The 20,736-nt window shown below is 55.3% G+C and overlaps 2 protein-coding genes across 3 annotated transcripts in view; one reads left to right on the forward strand and one right to left on the reverse strand.

Moving 5' to 3' along the window:
• The window catches only part of PKN1 (protein kinase N1), a 30,363-nt gene extending 16,023 nt beyond the window's left edge, over nt 1-14,340 (forward strand). For both annotated transcript variants that reach the window (XM_064280815.1, XM_064280814.1), the window contains exons 5-22: nt 2,110-2,255; nt 2,733-2,946; nt 4,037-4,231; nt 5,161-5,270; nt 5,362-5,505; nt 7,398-7,473; nt 7,554-7,695; nt 7,782-7,878; nt 10,287-10,366; nt 10,442-10,517; nt 10,616-10,707; nt 11,940-12,116; nt 12,413-12,475; nt 12,577-12,653; nt 12,875-13,017; nt 13,299-13,406; nt 13,507-13,587; nt 14,057-14,340. In XM_064280815.1, coding sequence (XP_064136885.1) covers nt 2,110-2,255; nt 2,733-2,946; nt 4,037-4,231; nt 5,161-5,270; nt 5,362-5,505; nt 7,398-7,473; nt 7,554-7,695; nt 7,782-7,878; nt 10,287-10,366; nt 10,442-10,517; nt 10,616-10,707; nt 11,940-12,116; nt 12,413-12,475; nt 12,577-12,653; nt 12,875-13,017; nt 13,299-13,406; nt 13,507-13,587; nt 14,057-14,260 — 2,225 coding nt within the window. In that variant the 3' untranslated portion in view covers nt 14,261-14,340. The remainder of the gene's footprint in view (nt 1-2,109; nt 2,256-2,732; nt 2,947-4,036; nt 4,232-5,160; nt 5,271-5,361; nt 5,506-7,397; nt 7,474-7,553; nt 7,696-7,781; nt 7,879-10,286; nt 10,367-10,441; nt 10,518-10,615; nt 10,708-11,939; nt 12,117-12,412; nt 12,476-12,576; nt 12,654-12,874; nt 13,018-13,298; nt 13,407-13,506; nt 13,588-14,056) is intronic.
• Nucleotides 14,341-14,383: 43 nt separating this feature from the next.
• Nucleotides 14,384-20,723, reverse strand: PTGER1 (prostaglandin E receptor 1). Its single transcript, XM_010593491.3, has 2 exons — nt 15,920-20,723; nt 14,384-15,254 (listed from the first exon to the last, which is right to left on the reverse strand). The coding sequence occupies exons 1-2, from the start codon at nt 16,967-16,969 to the stop codon at nt 14,988-14,990; spliced, it is 1,317 nt and encodes a 438-aa protein (XP_010591793.2). The 5' UTR covers nt 16,970-20,723; the 3' UTR covers nt 14,384-14,987.
• Nucleotides 20,724-20,736: the final 13 nt, after the last annotated feature.

Raw genomic sequence — 20,736 nt, forward strand, 5'->3', positions numbered from 1 at the left:
GATTCAGAAGAGGACATGGAACAAGGAATATCATTGCTGATGTCAGATGGACCTTGGTTGAAAGCAGAAAATACACCTCAACCTGTGTTTTATTGACTATGCAGAGGCATTTGACTATGTGGATCATAACAAATTGTGGGTAACTTTGCAAAGAACAGGAATGCCAGAACACTTAATTGTGCGTATGAGTAATCTGTACATAGACCAAGAAACAGTCATTTGAACAGAACAAGGGGATACTGCGTGGTTTAAAATGAGGAAAGGTGTGTGCCAGGGTTGCATCCCTTCACCATACTTATCCAGTCTGTATGCTGAGCAAATAATCTGAGAAACTGGACTAGATGAAGAAGAATGTGGTGGCACCAGGATTGGAGGAAGACTCACTAACAACCTTCAATATGCATATGACACAACCTTGCTTGCTGAAAGTGAAGAGGACTTGAAGCACTTACAGATCAAAGACCACAGTCTTCAGTACAGATTACACCTCAACATAAAGAAAAGTTTTCACAACTGGACCAATAAAGCAACATCATGTTAAATGGAGAAGAGACTGAAGTTGTCAAGGATTTCGTTTTGCTTGTATCCACAGTCAACACCCATGGAAGCAGCAGTCAAGAAATAAAGAGACGCATTGCATTGGGCAAATGTGCTGCAAAAGACCTCTTTAAAGTGTCAAAGAGCAAAAGATGTTGTCTGGAGGACTGAGGTGCCCCTGACCCAAGCCATGGTATTTTCAATTGCCTCATATGCACGCGAAAGCTGGACAATGAATAAGGAAGACTGAAGAACTGACACCTTTGAATTATGGTGTTGGCGAAGAATATTGAATGCAGTGCCAGAAGAATGAACAAATCTGTCTTGGAAGAAGTACAGCCAGAATGCTCCTTAGAAAGGAGGATGACGGGACTTCGTCTCATGTATTTTGGATAGTTTATCAGGAGGGACCAATCCTTTGAGAAAGACATCGTACTTGGTAAAGTAGAGGATCAACAAAAAAGAGGAAGGCTGTTAATGAGATGGATTGACACAGTGACTGCAACAGTGGGCTCAAACATAGCAACAATTGTGAGGATGACACAGGACCAGGCAGTGTTTCATTCCGTTGTACACAGGGTGGCTATGAGTCTGAACCAACTTGGTGGCACCTAACAACAACAACATGAATATCCACGTGGGCTTCTCCATAACTGTGTCATGGTCATGTTTGTGTGCCGCTGATGACATAGTAACCATGGGTGACAGTGTGGCTCTGTCCCTGTCAGTGTAAAAGTCTGTGATTGCCTGAGTGCTATGTGACAGCAGGCCTGGGGTGACAGCGTGATTGTGTAAGACACTGTGCCTGTGAATATCAGGGTTCGTGTGACTCTGCATTGTGAGTGTCCAGGTGAGTGCCACATACCTGTAGGTGACAGGTGTGTGACCCTATGACTGAGTACCACCGTGTGAGCCTGGGCCATTACACAGGACAGGGAGATTGCCCTAGTCACTCTTAGCCATGGTGTGACTGTGACCTTGTGCCTATAGGTGATGATTTCCCTGTATCTGTGTGACAGTGTGTGCTTGTGCCAGTGGGTGATGTGGCTGTGTGCTGTGTGGCCTGTGACTGTGTCCCTGTGACTTCACGCTTTGTGTGACAGCCAGCCTGTTTCCCTGTGGCGTAGGGTCTCTGTACCTGTATCAGTGACACTGCCCTGCCCGTGTGACAGTGTAATGGCATTTCTTTGCCTGTCCAGGAGCCTCATCCATATGGCAGGATGATGATGCTGCTAGGACCCTCCCTGGGCTGAGGTTACAGCCCTGAAGGTTTGTGCACAGTGTTATTGAGTCCTTTTTCTTGGCCCTGTGCCTAGGCACAGAGGTGTTGGTGTCATTGTGAATGTGTCCCTCTGCCCCATGATGGTGTGTGTCTGTTTGCACAGAGTGATGAGGCTGTGTCTGTGTGACAGCAGTTACGGTGTTCTTGTTCCCTCGGAGTGGAGGGGATGGGGCAGGGGGTGACTGGTGATTTGTCTGTGTCACGTGCCTATTCCTGCCAATGGCTATGTGTCTGGACCAGAGTTAGTTGATCCTAGGCCCCAGGCTGGCCTCACAGTCCCATTTTCGCAGGAAGTCCAGACCTGGGGGCCGTGGAGCTGCGCATCGAGGAGCTGCGACACCATTTCCGAGTTGAACACGCGGTGGCAGAGGGCGCCAAGAACGTGCTGCGCCTCCTTAGCGCCGCCAAGGCCCCAGACCGCAAGGCAGTCAGTGAGGTGAGGGGTGGGGCTTCAGCAGGGACAGTGGCTTGGTAGACGTGGGGCCTCAGCAAAGGGGATGGGGCCTGGGGACCTTAGCTAGGGGGGCCTCGGTGGGGCGTGGCCTCAGGGAGGGGCGGGACCTCTGCAAAGGGGTGTGGCTTCATCAAGGAATGGGACCTCTCCTCTGCTGAGCCCTGAGCGGAGGCCTAAGCCATTGGCAGGTGGTTGCAAAGGAAGGGACCCTGACGGGGGGCGGGGGGGGGGGCAGGGGGCGGGGGGGGTAGAGAAGGCCATCGTGGGGAGGGGCCTCAGCGAGGGGAAGGGTCTCCTTTTGGAGGAGCACATGGCTGGGATCCAGGCCTCTAGGGAGAAAGCGCCTAAGACTAGACTCAGCCACTGTGGGACGGGGCCTGGGTCTGGGTCTGTACTTGGGGGCGCCGCATATAGTGCCCCCAGCCCGACTGCCCCCCCAGCCCAGCCTCCCCGCCGCAGGCCCAAGAGAAGCTAACCGAGTCCAACCAGAAGCTGGGGCTGCTACGGGAGGCGCTGGAGCGGCGCCTCGGGGAACTGCCCGCTGACCACCCCAAAGGACGGCTGCTGCGCGAGGAGCTCGCCGCTGCCACGTCCTCCGCCTTTAGCGTCCTCCTGGCTGGGCCGTTCCCTGCCACGCACTACAGCACCCTGTGCAAGCCAGCGCCCCTCACAGGTGGGCCTCGACCCCCCCCAGCTTTGGACCCACCACCCATCCGATTCCCCCAGCCCTGAGACTCCTGGCCCTGGTAGTCCAGGACCCCCAGCTCCAGACCCCAGCACTCCCATCTGGGATTCCCACCATCCACAGCCCTAGGTCACCACTCTCCCCAACATGGGACTCCCATCCTACTTTCCCCTCTTCACCATTCACCCCAGCCCTCTAGCCCTAGACCCCATTTCTCCAGGCCACACACACCCTGGAATTTCCTCCCCACACACCGCACCTGAGCCTCCAGACCAGCCAGTCTCACCTTCCTTAGATCCCCATAGCCCCCACCCCTCCGACCAGCTCCACCCTAGACCCCCCACCCCCAGATCAGTCCACCCAATCTCACCCTGGACTCTCCCAGTTTAGGGCTTTGAATCTGTCCTTCCCGATTCAGTCATGGCTGACAAAGTGAAGTCATAATAGACCCGAATTTTTAAAACGTGGATGAACCGGAATAAGAACTGGAATGGGAAAAATTACAGGTGGAAACACTGCTAGAAACATAATTTCCCTCTTAGAAAACAAGGACAGCATGGGCATTGCATAGCAACCAAATCTTTTGACTGGCATAGTGGGAAACAGTGTTGCCCAGCTCAAAGATGGCGGCCGACTGCAGTGCTTTGAAAGTATGTTGCCTCCATAGTCCTGCTGATAATCCAGCCTCCCTCTTCAGGCTCCTGAAAGGGCTCACTATGTCTCTTCTGAGTCTCCCATTCCAGGGCTTCCACCTGTAATTTTTCCTGTTCCAGTTACTGTTCTGGTTCACCCAATTTTTAAAAATTTGGGTCTGTTGTGATTTCACTTAGTCACCCATGACCAGTTCAATGGCCTGCCCCAGTTCTACACTGCTACACCTTGCCAGGACCCCCGGCCTCTGCCCTGAACCTCCTCTGTCCCTAAATCCCAGCATCAAGCACCCCTCCTCCCCTAGCCTGGCCCACCACAGTCTCAGTCACCAGGTCTCTTGTTCTGTATTTCTGGCATCCAGGCACAGCTGTGCGTGCCCCTCAGCCTGCCCCAGATGTAGCCCCCACTAAGTCTGCCCCTTCCACAGGGACACTGGAGGTGCGTGTGTTGGGCTGCCGGGACCTCCCAGAGACCATCCCCTGGAGCCCATCACCCTCAGGAGGGGGACCTGGGGCCTCTGACAGCCGCACCCCCTTCCTAAGCCGCCCAGCCCGAGGACTTTACAGCCGAAGCGGGAGTCTTAGTGGCCGGAGCAGCCTCAAAGCAGAAGCTGAAAACACCAGTGAGTGGAGCATCACAGGGCCTTGAGGGTTGAGGTGTGGAGGTTGGGGTCCTGGGATACCCCTCATTTGTAACACTTTAAAAACTAATGCATGCATACAAAAAATGTGTGTAAAAAGAAAGAATGACAAGAAATAGAAGATCGCCAGATCCTCAGAAGCCCCTCATGCTCACTCAGTTCTGTCCTAGAAGTAGCCAATCTCCTCCTTTATGATTCTCATTCCCTTGCTTTTTTTTTTTTTTTCCAATTTATTGTGCTCTAGGTGATCCCTTGCTTTTCTTTATAGTTTTAGCTCCACTGTATGCTTCTCAAAACACTATAGTTTAACTTTGCCTTGTGTTTAAACTTGATATAAGTGGAGTCATACAGAATGTTTTTCATAGTGCTGGTTTCTTTCATTCTATGTCATTTGGGAAACTCACCCATATTGTTGTATGAAGCTATTGTTCATTCATTGTTATTGCTGTTTAATTGTCTGCTGTATTAGATGGAGCCATGTCAAATTGCTAGATATTTTTAAAAAATAGTTAAATACCAGCAATTTCATAGTCCAGCCCTAACAAGACTGTATAACTATTCATATCTTAATTCTCCTGTTAATGGACAGTGAGATGTTTTTAGTTTGAGGTTATTATGTAAACGTTATGTATACATGTGTCTCCTACTGTACACTTGCATGCGTTTTTCTAGGGTAAATACTTAGAAGCATATTGCTGGGACTTCCATATTAAATAAAAATTAATTCCGATCCCTACCTCACACCACACACAAAAATCAATTGGAAATGGATTAAAGGCTTTAATGTCAGAGGCAAAACTATAAAGTTTTGACAAGATACCATAGCAGAGTGTTATCAGGGGCGTAGGGGATAACCTCTCTAACGAGGCACAAGAGACCCTTCCCCCAGCATTTCTTGATGTCCTCTCCAGGTGAGGTCAGCACTGTTCTCAAGCTTGATAACACAGTGGTGGGGCAGACATCCTGGAAGCCATGTGGCCCCAACGCCTGGGACCAGAGCTTCACCCTGGAGCTGGAGAGGGTGAGCCGAGTTGAGGGATGACAGGGATTTTAGGAGGAGGGGTTCTGAGCCTCAGGTGCCCCAAGTGACAGCCCTTTTCCTCTCCCTCAAGGCACGGGAACTGGAGCTAGCTGTGTTCTGGCGGGACCAGCGAGGCCTGTGTGCCCTCAAATTCCTGAAGCTGGAGGATTTCTTGGACAACGAGAGGCATGAGGTGCAGCTGGAGATGGAACCTCAGGGCTGCCTACTGGCTGAGGTATAGCCCTGACCCCTGACCCCCAAGACACATGGAATCCCAGGGCTGCCTAGTAGCCAAGGGACAGCCCCAACTCCTGAGAAAATGCTTCCTCCCTTCCTGCCCTCAATTTTCTAGAAGGGAAAGATATTTTTTTCATTTGGTCTCTGCACTTTGATAGAAAACTACATATAATCTGTCACATCAATGATATGATTTCAGCTGCGATTGATTTTGTCCTGAGGCAGACTATTTAAAAAAAGACAAAAATTTTAACAAGCCAGAAGAAACAAACAGCAACAAAGAAAAAACAGGTATTATGTCATGGAGATTGCTACCAGAACTGCAGTCAAGTAGAGAGGTATTCTTCCTGCAGTGGCTTTGGGGTTAAGGTCTGAATCGAAAGTTCCCCACCGTGGTGCTATAGACATTTTGGGCTTCTCCTTCTCTTTGGCGGGAGCCGTCCTCTGCGTTGTAGGGTATTTAGCAGCATCCATGTTCTCCATCCACTAAATGCCAGTAGCATCCCTCCCTCCCCAGTTGTAACAACCAAAAAAAGGTCTTCAGCCATTGCTAAATGTCCCCTGGTTGAAGACCCCTGATCTAAATAATACTATTTAGAATAATAATAAAATTATTAGTAATAACATTATCAGCCGACCCTTTACAGCATGAGCCAGGCCCTGTTCTAAGTGCCTTACACACATGAACTTACTAATTCTCACAACAACCCAATGAAACAGGGACTGTTACTGGTTACATTTGACATAGGAGGAAACAGGCACAGAGAAGGCAAGAAACTGGTGCCCTCATTTAGCTAAAATAATTCTAGAAAATTCATAAAATTTGCTCCTAACATACATGTATGCTCCATTTTACATGTCTTCCTTTAGCCCTATCCCTGTGCAAAAATTCTTACATGATCCAATAATTGAGGACCGCTGAAAGGAAGGAGCACAGAGAAAGTCTAACTTCAGAGGGCGGGGCGGTGAAATTGTTCTTCCATTGGGAAAGCGATCTAAAACCAAGTGGGGGATGGAGGTGGGTGACCTAGGGGACAAATTCTGAAGGATTCCTGCTAGCCTGTGAGGTTTACGTGCAGGATTCTCTTTTATTCTCACGCCTCTATCAAAGTGCCATCCAATAGAACAACAATTCTGTTACGGAGGAGCCTGCAATAGATGGGTTCTGTTGTTGATGGGAAGGTTCTATAACTGTGCTGTCTAATACAGTAGCCGCCAGCTAATTGAAGTGTGGTTAGTGTAACTGGGGAACACTGAAGCTATAATTTTACTTAATATAATTCTTTAAATAGTCACACATGGCTAGTGGAGACTATATTGAATACCGACTGCAGTTCTGTAATGTTAGCACCTTGTAGAAGATATGTTTGAGTTGGGAGAATTAAATTAGAACAGTGGTTCCCAAATGTGGGTGCGCATCAGCATCACCTGGAGGACTAGTTGGAACAGACCTCCAGGACCCCCAATCACATCCTCCTCCTGTGTTTCTGATCAGTAGGTCGAGGTGGGGGCCGAGAATATGCATTTTTAATGTGTTCCCAGGTCATAGTGATGCTGATGCTGCTGGTTGGGGGCCACACTTGGAGAATCACTGCACTACATATTGTAGGACCTGTTTGTAGGATTTGGATGTCCATCTTAATGGATCAGACCCCTCTCTGGTTGCCTACTTCTTGCCTTTCCAAGATGGCACCTTAAGCGGTTGCTCGCTGGACAGTGGATTGGTTTTATGACTCCTTAATAACATCCCATGGCACTATGGGATTGGATATGATCCCACAGTAATCTGAACCCCCCAAACATTGGGTGCACACATCTGTCCTCCTAAGGCTTCCTCCTTGAACTGCTCAGTTGTAGGCAAGGAGTCCTTACTCTTCCCCCTCTCCCCAGGTCACCTTCCGGAACCCTGTCATTGAGAGGATCCCCCGGCTCCGAAGGCAGAAGAAAATCTTCTCCAAGCAGCAGGGTGAGGGGGTGGGCCAGGATGAGTAAGGCCTGGGCTTCTGGGCAGTGTCACGGAGGGTGACGCCTGCCCCATCCCCCCAGGGAAGACATTTCAGCGTGCCAGGCAGATGAACATTGATGTCGCTACGTGGGTGCGGCTGCTTCGGAGGTTCATCCCCAATGGCACGACCACAGGGACCTTCAGCCCAGGGGCTTCACCAGGGCCCGAGGCCCGGTCCATGGGGTAAGAGGGAGGGCCCTGGGGTCCTGGCTGCCCCTCGTTGCTTCCCAGGTTACTGGGTCCAAGACATGCTGCCCCTCCCTCTGCAGCAGTGACATCTCTGTGGAGAAGCTGAACCTTGGGACCAACTCAGACAGCTCACCCCAGAAGAGCCCGTTGGAGCCTCCTTCCAGCCCATCAAGCCTGGTGAGTGTCCCCCTCCTCCCCGCTAGGGCAGCAGCTGGGGCTGGATGGTCCTGCTCCAGGCCTTCTTCTAACTCAAGGCTCAGAAATCTCTAGGAAGTTCCGCAGGTCACACAGCACGTCTCTGGCAGAACATGGGCCCAATAGCTCAGCTCGGGAGCCAGGCTGCCTGGGTTCCCAGCCCTGCTCTGCCACTTCCTAGCTGGATGACCCACGGCAAGCAGTTTGACCTCTCTGTGCCTCAGTGCACTGCCAAACAAGCATGTTTAAAACACAGTGTCGATGATAGAAGTCAAGATAGTGGTTACCTCTTGGTGGGGATATTGACAGGGAGGGGGCACAAGGGAGCCTGCTAGGGTGATGGAATGTTCTGCATCTTGATCTAGGTCACAGGTCAGCAGACGTTTTCCGTAAAAGGCCAGATAGTCAATATTTTTGGCTCTGTGGGCCAGACGGTCTCTGTCATAACAATTCAACTCTGCTCGGGTAACACAAAAGCAGCCACAGACACATAACCAAATGGACGAGGCTGGGTTCCAGTTAAACATTTATCACCAGTTGCTGTCTAGTTGATCCTGACTCGTGGCAACCCCATGTCTGTTCAAGTAGAACTCCATAGGGTTTTCGATGGCTGATATTTTGGGAAGTAGATAGCCAGGCCTTTCATCCCAGGTGCCTCTGGATAGACTCAAACCTCCATCCTTTTGGTTAGCAGCCAAGCATGTTAACCATTTGTACCACCCAGAGACTCCAAAATGTTGATGGACACTGAGGTTCGGATTTCATGTAATTTTTCTGTCATGAAATATTGTTCTTCCTTTATGTTATTTGTTGTTGTTGTTTGTTTTCTAACCATTTAAAAAGGTAAAAACCATTCTTAGTTCAAAGACCACACAAAAACAGGTGGCGGGGTGAATTTGGCCTGTGGGATAGAATTTGCCGACCCCACTCTAGGGGATGGTCACATGGTAAACACATATGTCAGAGCTTGTCCCTTTGCACAGCTCACCCAAGGTATTATATAAAAAAAAAAAAACCCAAACCCAGTGCCATCGAGTCAATTCCTACTCATAGCGACCCTATAGGGCAGAGTAGAACTGCCCCATAGAGTTTCCAAGGAGCACCTGGTGGATTCGAACTGCTGACCCTTTGATTAGCAGTGGTAGCACTTAAGCACTATGCCACTGGGGTTTCCAGGTATTATATATCTCATTTAAAAAAAAATTAATGATATGTCTTCATGAGATTCAAATGAACGAGATACTTATCAGATTGGCAAAAAATCCAAAAGTATAACAACACCTAACGCTGGGGAGGATGTGGGAAAACAGGCACTGTTGGAGGTGGGTGAATCGCTGTATCTCCTTGGGAGGGCTTTTGATTTTAACTGATTGCGTTACAAATGAACATTTCTTGACCCAGAAATTCCACTTCTGGGCAGTTATTCTGGATATTCATGCACGTGCAGAAAACTGTGTGTCCAGGCTGTTCACTGCAGCAGCTTTGTGTGGGCAGAAGAGTGGAAACAAGCTTGAGAGCTGGTGTCAAATATTACAGAATGGAATAGTAGGCAGCTGTTAAAAAGGAGGCAGCCTCCATGTGCTGGTGTAGAATGATTTCCAAGAGAGATTGTCCATTGGGAGATGTCAGATTGGAAACTTGTCAATTTGTGGGTGTAAGAGAAATGGAGCTTCTACTGGCATTTTTGCTTCCATGGTTACAGAATATGTCTAGAAAGATACCCAAGAAATTATTAACAGTGACGGGCTTAGGGGGGGTGGCTGGGGCAGGAGGGAAACGTGCCTCCGCTTGTGTGCTCGTTTGCACATGCTGCACATTTAGAACTGTGTCTGTGGGACCTTCTTATAAGAGGAGGGTGATGGACCAATAGGAAATAGTTTTTCCATTAAAAAAATAATTTTGATTCCTTCCAAAGTGATATATGCATGTGATGTAAAGAATTAAGTAGTTTCATAAGGCTTAACACCGCTAAATGAAATAAGGAGTTAAGTGATAAAATGTACTTGGAGTGTGAAATGTGCTGTGGAGAAAAATAAAGCAGGGAAAGGGTGGGTGGGGGTGGTTCTTTAATGCAGTGGTCAGCTGACCTCCTGCAAAGGGGACACTGAGTAGAGGCCTGAAGGACTTGAGGGTGGAGCTGTGCAGTGTCTGGGGAAAGAGCCCTCCAAGCAGAAGGGCCAGCAGTGCAAAGGCCCTGAGGTGGGAATGTGCCTGGTGTGTTCAGGGAAAGAGGAAGGGAACAGTGTGGCTGGAGAGGAGCGAGTGAGCGGGTAGTAGGGGAGAGGGGAGGGCAGAAAGGTGATGAGGAAGGTTGTGTGGAGTCTTGGTGGTCACTGTGGTTTTGGGACACCTCTGACTCTGCTTACTCTGACCTCTTCTCCCTGCTGCAGAGTTCCCAGATCCAGGAACCACCCCCCACTTCTGAGCCACCTCCAGAGACCCAGGAGACCCCAGGCCCCGCCCTATGCAGGTGATGCCCCTCCCCCAGCCTCCCTCCATGGCCCCCACTGCTGTTCTTGTCCCCACCAGTATCCTCTCTCCATAGCCCTTTGAGGAAGTCGCCCCTGACCCTCAAGGATTTCAAGTTTCTGGCAGTGCTGGGCCGGGGTCACTTTGGGAAGGTGAGGCCAGGGCTGGGGAGTGGGAGGCTGGGTGGGAGTCCAGACCTCCAGCTCCCTGGGCTGGGCCCTAAGCCCACCCCTACCTGCTGTGGTTTCAGGTGCTGCTTTCCGAATTCCAACCCAGTGGGGAGCTCTTCGCTATCAAGGCTTTGAAGAAAGGGGACATTGTGGCCCGAGATGAGGTGGAGAGGTGGGTGACCCTACTCAGGCCCTCTGGAGACCTTGGTCATCTCTTCTGGGAATTGGGAAATAAAACAGTTCCCCTCCTTGGAGCTGCTGTGAAAATGATTCATAGCAGTGACTCACACTTATTAAGCTAGTATTTACCAACACCAACTCTTACAAAGCACCCACTGTGTGCTTTACGTTCAGTAACTTTACATTCAGTAACCCTGTAAGGTAAATACTCTTATTGTCACCATTCTGCTCATGGCACAGAGAGGTTGTGTGATTTTCTAGAGGTCACAAAGCCAGTAAGCAGCAGAGCCAGGATTCAAACCTAAGGAGTCAGGCTTTGAAGCATTTGCTCTTAGTGGTGTTGCTACACTGCCTCTACTTTGGGGTCAGGGGTCCTGGGTTCAAATCCCACCCCTGCCACTGATGTGCTTGGAGATGCCAGGGAAGTCATTTCACCCACTGAGCCTCAGCCTCCCAGTCTTAAAGGGGGAGAATAATGCCTTCCTTGCAGGATTGTTGGGTGGATTAAATGAGAGGATGGATGCATGTAAAGCACTCTGCACAGTGCCTGCCCCTTGTAAGCTCTTGATAGAGGCGCTGAGATTATCCCCAATCTTCCCAACATCCTTTTATTAATCTAGAACCCAACTCAGATAGGCTTAAGCAAATAAAGGAATTTATTGATCTAAACTAGAAAAGTCCAGGAGTGCTCTACCTTCAGGCATGGCTGTATCCAAGTGTATCCAGGTGAAGATGCATCTCAGTTCTGCTTTCCCTTTAGTGGGCTTTGTTTGCAGTCCCCTTGTGGGGGCAGAAATGCCCCCTACCTCACCAGCTTCAGGCTCACCCTACTAGCTTTAGTCCTTCTTTCCTGATAGTTCAGCAGAAATCCTGGGATACAGCCCCATTAGCTTGGATTACTTATCCCTGAACCAGTCTTTGGCCAGAGAGATGGGGTGTTCTGATTAGCTTGGGCCTCATGCTCATATCTGGTGGTTCCCCAAAGGGACATTAGGGGCCTGTTATCAGGAGGAAGGATGGATTCTGTGTGCTCATTTAAGCAGACAAGACTGCCAGGGTTCAGAGTTGTTAAGCAACTTGCCCAAGGTCACTCAGCAAAGCAAGGTCCAACACAGAGCCAGGCCTGGCCCATGGAGGCCCTCCACAAATATCTGTTGATGGAGGACTCTGGAGGGTGAGGGTGGGGGCAGCTGTGGCCTCTAATCCCTGCCCTCGCCCGCCCAGCCTCATGTGTGAGAAGCGGATCTTGGCAGCTGTGACCAGCGTGGGGCACCCCTTTCTGGTGAACCTCTTCGGCTGTTTCCAGACGCCGGAGCACGTGTGCTTCGTGATGGAGTACTCGGCCGGTGGGGACCTGATGCTGCACATCCACAGCGACGTGTTCTCTGAGCCCCGTGCCGTGTCAGTCCCACTGCTCTGCCCCTGCCCTGCCCAGCCCCCTGCTCCGCACCCCTGACACCAGCCCTGGTCCCGCCACCCCCCCGGCCCCCTGCCTGCTCCCCTTTCCACCCCTAGCACCCCTGACTCCTCAGAATTGGGAGCCTTGCAGTCCCCTTCCCACCCGTCCACCCTCAGACCCCACTACCCCCAGCCTCCTGGAGTTTAGGGGCTGGGGGGCCTTGGAGGATGGGGGAGCCAGGCTTATGTGATGCGCCCTTGTCAGGCGGCCTGGCCCCCTCACACCAGCCTCTCTGCAGCTTTTATTCGGCCTGTGTGGTGCTGGGGCTGCAGTTTCTCCATGAGCACAAGATTGTCTACAGGTGTGTATGTGTGCACTCGCGCGTGCCACTGGGGGATCCTTTGGCTTCAGGCAGGACCCAGCCTCCCTACATCCCTTTTTACATCCCCTAATTCCCCACAGGGACCTGAAGTTGGACAATTTGCTCCTGGACACCAAGGGCTACGTCAAGATTGCAGACTTTGGGCTCTGCAAGGAGGGTGAGGGGTAGCGGAAGGCTGGATTTGGGTGGATGGGGCCTAGCCTGTCCAGAAGGGGCTGAGCTTCAAGGAACTAGATTTTGGGGATACCACTTCAGTATAGACTTGCCCGCCACCCAGCCCCTGGGATGGATTGGCTGTCTGGAATGCCCCCACTCCCATTTCAGGCTGGGCTAGAGCTAGAACCCCCTCATAACCTTGCGTGGTTCTGCCACCCCCAGGGATGGGCTATGGGGATCGGACCAGCACGTTCTGTGGGACCCCGGAGTTCCTGGCACCCGAGGTGCTGACGGACACGTCGTACACGCGGGCGGTGGACTGGTGGGGGCTAGGCGTGCTGCTGTATGAGATGCTGGTTGGGGAGGTGAGTACCCTCCCTTCCCTGCCCCATGCATCCCTTAGACCTGACATGGAACCCTCCTGTGTCCAGGGGTGGGGGTTGAAATCTGCCTCCACAATGTGTGTTGTGTGGTTGGGGGCAGGTGGCTTTGCTCTCTGGCGTCAGTTTCCACCCCTGTAAAATGGGGGTACTTACCACCCCCCACGTAAGCAAACACCATGTGAAAGTTTAGAGGGCTCAGGTGGGGCTAGGCTTGCAGGGGCCAGAGGAGGAGGCCTGCTTCACCTGTCACTCCCTGTCCCCAGTCCCCGTTTCCAGGGGATGATGAGGAGGAGGTATTCGACAGCATCGTCAATGATGAGGTTCGCTACCCCCGCTTCCTGTCTGCTGAAGCCATTGGCATCATGCGAAGGGTGAGGACCCCCCAGTGTCGGGGGAGCCCCTGTGGGCCTGGGGAGGGAACTTGGGGGCCCAGAAGGGGACAGACCCTGACATAGTGCTCCTTCCCCCCAGCTGCTGCGGCGGAATCCAGAGAGGAGGTTGGGGTCCAGTGAGAGGGATGCGGAGGATGTGAAAAAACAACCCTTCTTCAGGGTGAGATCCCCCGCCAGGACACAGCCACCCCCACCAGGGCCCAGCCATCCCACTCAAGAACCTGGGCATCCTTCCCAAGGGTTAGGTCACCCCCCCACACAAGGCCCCAGCTGTGCCTCCAAGAGCCTGGTCATCCCCACCTAAGGACCTGGTCATCCGCCTGAAGGGCCTGGCCATCCCCCCCACCTCCATTGTCACCTCCCCTTGATATCCCTACCTCCTTGGCCATCCCTCACCCCTGCTGACCCTCCTTCACCCACCCCACCCCAGGCTGGTTGGTGTGAGCTCAGGCTTCCCCCACTGGCCACCAGGCTCCCCCCCGCCCCCCAAGCCCCCAGTTCCACCCCTTTTTTCCTGTCTTGACTTCTGCTGGTCCCCACAGACCCAGGCCTGGACAGGGCCAAGGGTCTAGTCCCTTCTGGCGTCTGGCCCCCAGCCTTCCATGCTGACCCCACCCCCTGCCCAACAGACACTGGGCTGGGACTCCCTGCTGGCCCGGCGCTTGCCACCGCCCTTCGTACCCAAGCTGTCAGGTCGCACCGATGTCAGCAACTTCGACGAGGAGTTCACGGGGGAGGCCCCCACGCTGAGCCCGCCCCGCGATGCGCGGCCCCTCACGGCCACGGAGCAAGCGGCCTTCCAGGACTTCGACTTCGTTGCGGGGGGCTGCTAGCCCCTCCCTACCCCTCCCCCACCGAGCTCTTAGTAGTTTTTAAAAAGGCCTTTGGGGTTTACCCCATCCATGCATTTTCTGTCTCTCCTTGTGCGCAGTACTGGGGTGGAGGGAATGCATGCAAGTGGAGAGAATTGGTGGGGGGGGGGCGGGGTGGCAAGGCGTGTAGGGAGTGCTGGGGAGGCGCTCAGGGCTAAGGTGGGGGAACATTTGAAGGTACCAAGGAAGGGTGAAGACACAGGATTGTTAGGAGGAGGGTGGCCGTAGTAGGGGCTCGTGGGCAGGTGGCAGTGGAGGGACTTGGGTCTGTGGTGGGGTAGCTCAGGGCCGTGATGGACAGAATGGTTGAGAGAGTCCGTCCTGGCAGTAGGAGGAACAAGCAGCGCCCCCACCCACTCTAGCTCTGAGTCTAGCTGAGCCTGTGCTCAGCGCAGCGGCGACGACGTTCTGTGAATGATCCTGGGGCTCTAGCTCGGCGGGCCGGGCACCTGCCGCCTGAAGACAGAACATCGGTGTGTACGCCCCCGCGTGGTCAGTGCCGGAACCGCACCTGTCCCAGCGACGAACGGGCGCCTCAGCCGCCCCTGCGAGGCCGCAGTCGGCGCTGTAGCCCCAACGGGACACGTCGCGCTGGGCTCGTCTGCAAAGTGGCTTTATTCCCTGAAGGCTCCGCGCCGCGTGCCCGGCCCGGGATGGTCTGACTTAGCCGAAAAGCCTCAGGGAGCGTCTAGAATTGGCCTAGGCCACTGTGCCGGGAGCTGCGCAGCGAGCTGATTTCCCAGGCACTCCGGGTCAAGCCGAGCCCGACGTGGCCGCCCTTGGTGCCCGCCCTCGGGGGCAGGAGACGAAGCAGCTGGCGCAGCACGGCCTGGCGCAGCAGGATGTACACCCAGGGGTCCAGGATCTGGTTCCAGGAGGCCAGGCGCACGGCCAGAAACAGCTGCCGCTGCAAGGAGCTGGGGCCCCAGCCCCCGACGGCCAGCACCACCAACACCTGCGGAGAAGGTGGCGTGAGCGGCCACGGGGGCGGGCCTAGGAGGGGAGGAGGCGTGAAAAAGGATGCAGGCTGTTGGGAAAAGCGGGTGTGAACGCGGAGCAAGGTTGAGAGGGGAAGGCCACGTTGGACAGTGAAAGGGCTGTGAGGAGGGGCGGGCGTCTTGGGGAGGGTAAATGGGGGAGTACATGGAAGCTTTGGAAGGCGGGCGAAGAAGCGGGACTTTGGAGGGCGTAAACAAAGGCCTTCAAGGGTGGGATCTCCGGTAAGAAAGAAGTCTTAGCAAGTCCGTAGGACAGAGGGTATAACATAACTGGCGGGGCCTAAAAGGGCGAGGGGTAGAAGGGCGGGGCCGGCGGCAAGTCCCTGGGGAAGGAGGAAGGTGAGGAGGGCGCATATGGAAAGGAAAAAGGGCAGGGCTCGACCGAGAAGTCAGAGCCAGGTCTAGAGGGGAGTGACCAGGAAAAGAGAAGGGTGGGCTCCAAGGACCCTAGGGGAAGGAGAAGGATGAGGAGGTTGTGAGGAAGGGCGCGTTCTGGCAGGGCAGCGTTGGGTGAGGGAGAGGCGCCGGGCATCCCAGGAAGGAGGTGGTGGGAGGCTGTGAAGGGGCAAGCCAGGTCGGGAGAAAGGGAGGAGCGTGACTCGAGGGGCGCTGCGCCCCTCACCAGCAGCGGGCTCCAGCAGATGCACGACACCATCATGATGCCCACTAGCTGGCCCACCATCTCCACGTCGTGGGCTCGGGCTCTGCGCGTCGAGCCGCTTCCCGGGGAGCCGCTGGGGGCGCCGGAGGCAGAGGCGAGGGACGAGGCAGACGAGGAGGAGGCCGAGCGCGCCCCCCAGCGGCGGCGGCCGCGGAGGCCATCTGGGCTTGCGGCCGGTGGGCGCCGTCGAGAGCGGCGGCGCCAACGGGCGCGCAGCAGGGTCAAGCCGCTGAGCGTGTTGCACACTAGCGCCGCAAGCAGCGCGGCCAGGCCGAGGCCGGCGAACAGGCTGGCGAGCAGCGCCTGGCGCCAGTCGCCCGCTGGGCCCAGGCCGATGAAGCACCAGGTGCCCGGGTACTGCAGCTCGTAGCGACCCACGCGCGCCAGCGGCAGCAGCGCAACCGCCAGGGCCACAGCAGCCAACGCGGCGAGCGCCAGGCGCGCACGGGCCGTGGAGACGCGCGCCGCGTGCAGCAGCGGCCGTGTGACACCCACGCAGCGCTCCACGGCCATGCCGCAGCCCAGCAGCAGGGGGCACAGGCCGAAGAAGACCATGCAGCCGCCAAGGAAGTGGCAGGCGCCGCCGGCCGGCGATCGGCCTGCTGCGTACAGGCGCAGCACCAGCGCGCCCGGGATCACGTGGCCCGCCAGGTCGGTGGCCAGCAGGCTGGCGACGAACAGCAGGAAGATGGCGGCAGAGCGGCGGCGCCGCAGACGACCCGCGGCCTGCGCCAGTAGCGCCAGCGCCAGCATGTTGGACACAGCGCCCAGTGTCATGGAGAAGATGGGCAGCGCCGGCGACCTGCCCGGACGCCCCGACGGCTGCGCGACGGATGTGTTGGGAGCCCCGGGTGCCGCGCACGTGGTCGCTTCGCTGACCAGGGTCAGGTTGAAGGGCCCGCAGGGGCCCATGTCAGGTTCCAGAGGGCTGGGAAGAGGAAAGGAGGTCAAGGTGAGGCAGCCAAGGGGCACAGCGCTGCCACTCCTGTTGGAACCAGCTGGAGACTCCATCAGTGTCTGTCAGGTTCAGGGCCCATTTGACCACATGGCGTTCCTGCGCGGCCCCTCTGCCGGTGGTAATTCTAAAAGATCCGCACTGCCCGGCTCCTGAGCCCCTCCTCCTCCTCTGTCTCTCACCACCCCTCTCTGCCCTCCACTGCACCCCTGCTCTGTCCCTCTCAGCTCCTTTCGCAAATTCCAGAGCTCCATCTCTCTGTGTCTCTGCTCCTCATCTCCTCCTTATTACCACCACGGACCCATTTCTGGCTTCAGGGACCCACTCAACCCCACTGCCCCGTCTCTGACCTTCTCCACATCATCTACACTCCAGTCCCATCCTTGAAGCTCACTGCCCGACTCACAGCACTGTCTCTATCTCATTCTGCCATGTCTCTGTTCCCATGGCCACACATGTTCCCATCCCCTCAGCTGCATCTCTGACCCCATGACTGTGCCTCTGTCCCCACAGCCCCGTATCTGTCCCCTCAGTTACATCTCTGCCCCTACACCCCTCTGTCCCCCCAGCCCCATCTCTGTCCCCTCAGCCACATCTGTCCCCATGACATTTCTATCCCTGTCAGCCACATCTCTGTCCCCCGATGATGTCTCTGTTCTCAGAGCCCCATTTCTGTCCCCTCATCTCTGTCCCCATGGCCATGTCTCTGATCCCATGGCCCCATTTTTGTCCCCTCAGCCACATCTCTGTCCCCATGACTAAATCTCTGTCCTCACAGCCCCATGTCTGACTCCATGGACCTCTGTCTGCTGTGGTCTAATCTCTATCCCTTTCAGCCACATCTCTGTCCCCATGGCACCTTTTGTGTCCCCCAGGCACAGCTCTGTCCCCATGGCCATGTCTCTTTCCCCCACAGCTCTCTGCCCCCACGACCCCGTCTCTTGCTCCATGACTATCTCTTAAACAAGCCCTGCTCCTGACCACCATGCCATCACCTTGGATGCCCAGTTTCATTCCTGTCCTCTGCATGCCTGGGCCCTGGAGGCCTCAAAGCTGACCCAGGACAGTCCAATCCTCCCTACCCTGGTGGTGAGTCAGACCAGCAGGGAGGGCGGACAGACTGTAAGACCAACAGAGACAGATGGGGCTGAGAGCCTAGGAACCCAGGATAGACAGGCAGAGGTAGCGCTGCTCCCATCCTTTCATGCCCTCTTCCCCCACCTGAGGTCCTGCACCCCAGCCTCTTACCCAGCGCTTCTTGGGACCCCGGGTCCCCATCGCCTGCCACACAGCTCTTGCTGCTTGCTTGCTGCACAACCCTGGCTCTCAACAGGCCGCTCCCTCCCTCTCTCCCTCCTTCCTTTCCTCCCTCCCTCTGGGGCGGCTCCTCTGCTCCCTGCCTCCTCCTGCCGCCCCGCCCTCTAGGGGCTGTTCCCCGCCTGGCTCTTGCTGGGGGCTGGGATGGCAGAGACCCCCTCTCTGTTGTTCTGGCAATGAGTACAGCCCTCTCCGGGTCCCACCTCCCCCATGAGTTGGCTTGGCCCCTAGGACCGCCTCCCCCAGCAGGGCAGGGTCAGCCCCCTCCTCCTGCAGGCTGGGCTTCTCAGTTGCCTCATTAATAAAGTGGATAAAATCTAAACACTGGAAAATGTGAGCGTTGCCTGAGGCGGTCCTGGACGGCTTCGGCGAGTGCTACCACCCTTAGGGGAGCTGTAGGGTTGGGGGCCAACCCCGCCCATGGGCAGTGGGACCCCCCCTGCTTCTCCCCCACCCCATGGAGCCTTCATGGATATTGGAGTGAGTGGAAGAAGGCAGGCAGTGCCTTGAGTGAAACCTGGTGCCTTGGGTCAGGCCCAGCCTGGCTAGGGGATCCACCCACTATTTATACAGGGGCTTAAACCCAGGCCAGGGCCCAGCGAGTCATACCCTGGAGGGGGAGGAGTGAGGAGGCCGAAGGGGGACAGGAGCCAAGTGGCCTGGCTTCTCAAGGGATCTTTTCCCCCTCGATGGCTCCACCAGTTCCTAGGTTCCACTTTAGGATGCACTGACGAGCTCCTGGGGCACATGGCCTGAAGCCAAGGCAACAGCCACACCCTTAATCCTGGAGACACTGCCTCACCACCTAGCCCTAGAAGTAGGGTCACGCCCCTGGGGTACACATACAGTCTCACACCCTGAGACCTGGGTGCAGTCACCTGTCAGCACTATTCTCAATGCCTCAGGTCTGGTGCCATTCCCCAAACTCACTGAGACTGCCTCACCCCCAGCATGGAACCGAGGCCAGTGTCCAACTAACACCAGAGACACCAGGGCAGCCACTTCCCTCATCACCCAGAAACGCACCCCCCCTTAGCACTGCAAAAGTCGCCTAGCATGGAGACACAGTTGTATCCCTTATCTCTGAGCCAGGCCCCTGCCACCCTCTATGCCATCTGGACACACCCTTTAATCCAACACAGGTCCCCAAAGTACACTTCACACACCCAACATATGATGAGTGCCTCACCTCTGAATACTCCAAGACCTAGCCAGTCACCTCCTTGCCAGAAAAAGCAACTCTGAGACATAAGGCTCACGTCCCTGACCCCTAACACCTAGCTGGCCACACTATACCAGGAACAGCAACACTGAGACACATGCTCACAACCCTGAACCCCGAGACCTAGCTGATCACCCCTCCCAGAAACAGCAACAGCCATACTTAACACCCCAAATACCCTGAGACACGACACCCTCACTCCATGCCACCAGAAACCGCCAGTTATACCACTGGACATTCTGGGACACGGTCATCACACCCCTTACTCACAACATACCCAAGTCACAGCCCTCAACACCAGCACCAACCATCCACACTCCGATAGACACACAGCCACACCCCTTCACAACTTTACAAGGTCTACTGGTGCAGACACGTGGGGAGGAGCCCAGAGTAGCCCAGATAGCGACTGCCCCCATTGCACCCATAAGCACAACGCATCTGGTGGAGCCTTCTCCCCCAACAAGCCAGCGTGCACATCCAGCCCAGTCTCCCCACCACCCCTTCATAGCTGCCCATCGCCCTGCTGGTAGTTGGGAGAGTGGGCGGGCTCAGACTTCACAGCCTCTGGGCTTGCCCCCAAACATTCCTGCAGGGACCTCTGGCCTGGCTCCCCTTGCTTCAGTTCTGGCCCATCCCCTCCAGGTCTGGCCAGGGTCCCGTCCCCTTCCCTGTGCCCTGCAATCCTTGAGGATCAAATGGTCTGTGAAAACAAGCAAGCTGGGTTTATGTCTGTTGCGAAGCATCTCTTCCCATGGACGCCAGAGACCCTGCATATCCAGGAATCCACTGGGGTGGGGGGTCAGCATCAGGAGGCCCCTCTGCCCTGGGGTGGCAGCATCAGAAGCCCCCCTTTGCCCTGGGTGGGGTGGGAGGCAGCATCAGGAGCCCCCTATGCCCTGGGTGGGGTGGGACGCAGCATCAGGAGTCCTTTCTGTCCTGGGTGGGATGGGGGGTGGCTCCTTCCCATCAGCACTTGCTAGGGCAGGCCTGAGGCTCCATCTTAGGGCCAGCTGCCTGGTCATTCCTTTTCCAAGTCCAGCCTGGATGCCCTCCTGCCCTGGTGCTCCCCAAGGTCGGGGGTCCCCTTCCTCCCACCATAGACAACAGCCTCATGCCCATGTGACACTGGGCTGGGGCACAGGAGGGCTCGTTCTGGAGGCTCGCTTGGAAGGGGCAAGATTTGAACCCTCAGTAGGCCAAGCAGCGCCGGCCTTGCCTGGAAGCGCATGGCTTGCAGCCAGGAGCCTCATCAGGCGGAACGGTGGGAGGGGGCGGGCGGGC

The sequence above is a fragment of the Loxodonta africana genome, chromosome 3 (genome assembly GCF_030014295.1).
Source record: "Loxodonta africana isolate mLoxAfr1 chromosome 3, mLoxAfr1.hap2, whole genome shotgun sequence".
In the NCBI taxonomy this organism is placed as follows: Eukaryota; Metazoa; Chordata; class Mammalia; order Proboscidea; family Elephantidae; genus Loxodonta; species Loxodonta africana.

What these genes read in the sequence shown, in the direction of transcription:
- PTGER1 (XM_010593491.3), bottom strand. Translation starts at nt 16,969, where the DNA reads ATGGAGTCTCCAGCTGGTTCCAACAGGAGTGGCAGCGCTGTGCCCCTT. An exon ending in TCTGCTGGAGCCCGCTGCTG is followed by an intron (nt 15,255 to 15,919) that starts GTGAGGGGCGCA and finishes CCTTCTCCGCAG; the next exon opens with GTGTTGGTGGTGCTGGCCGT.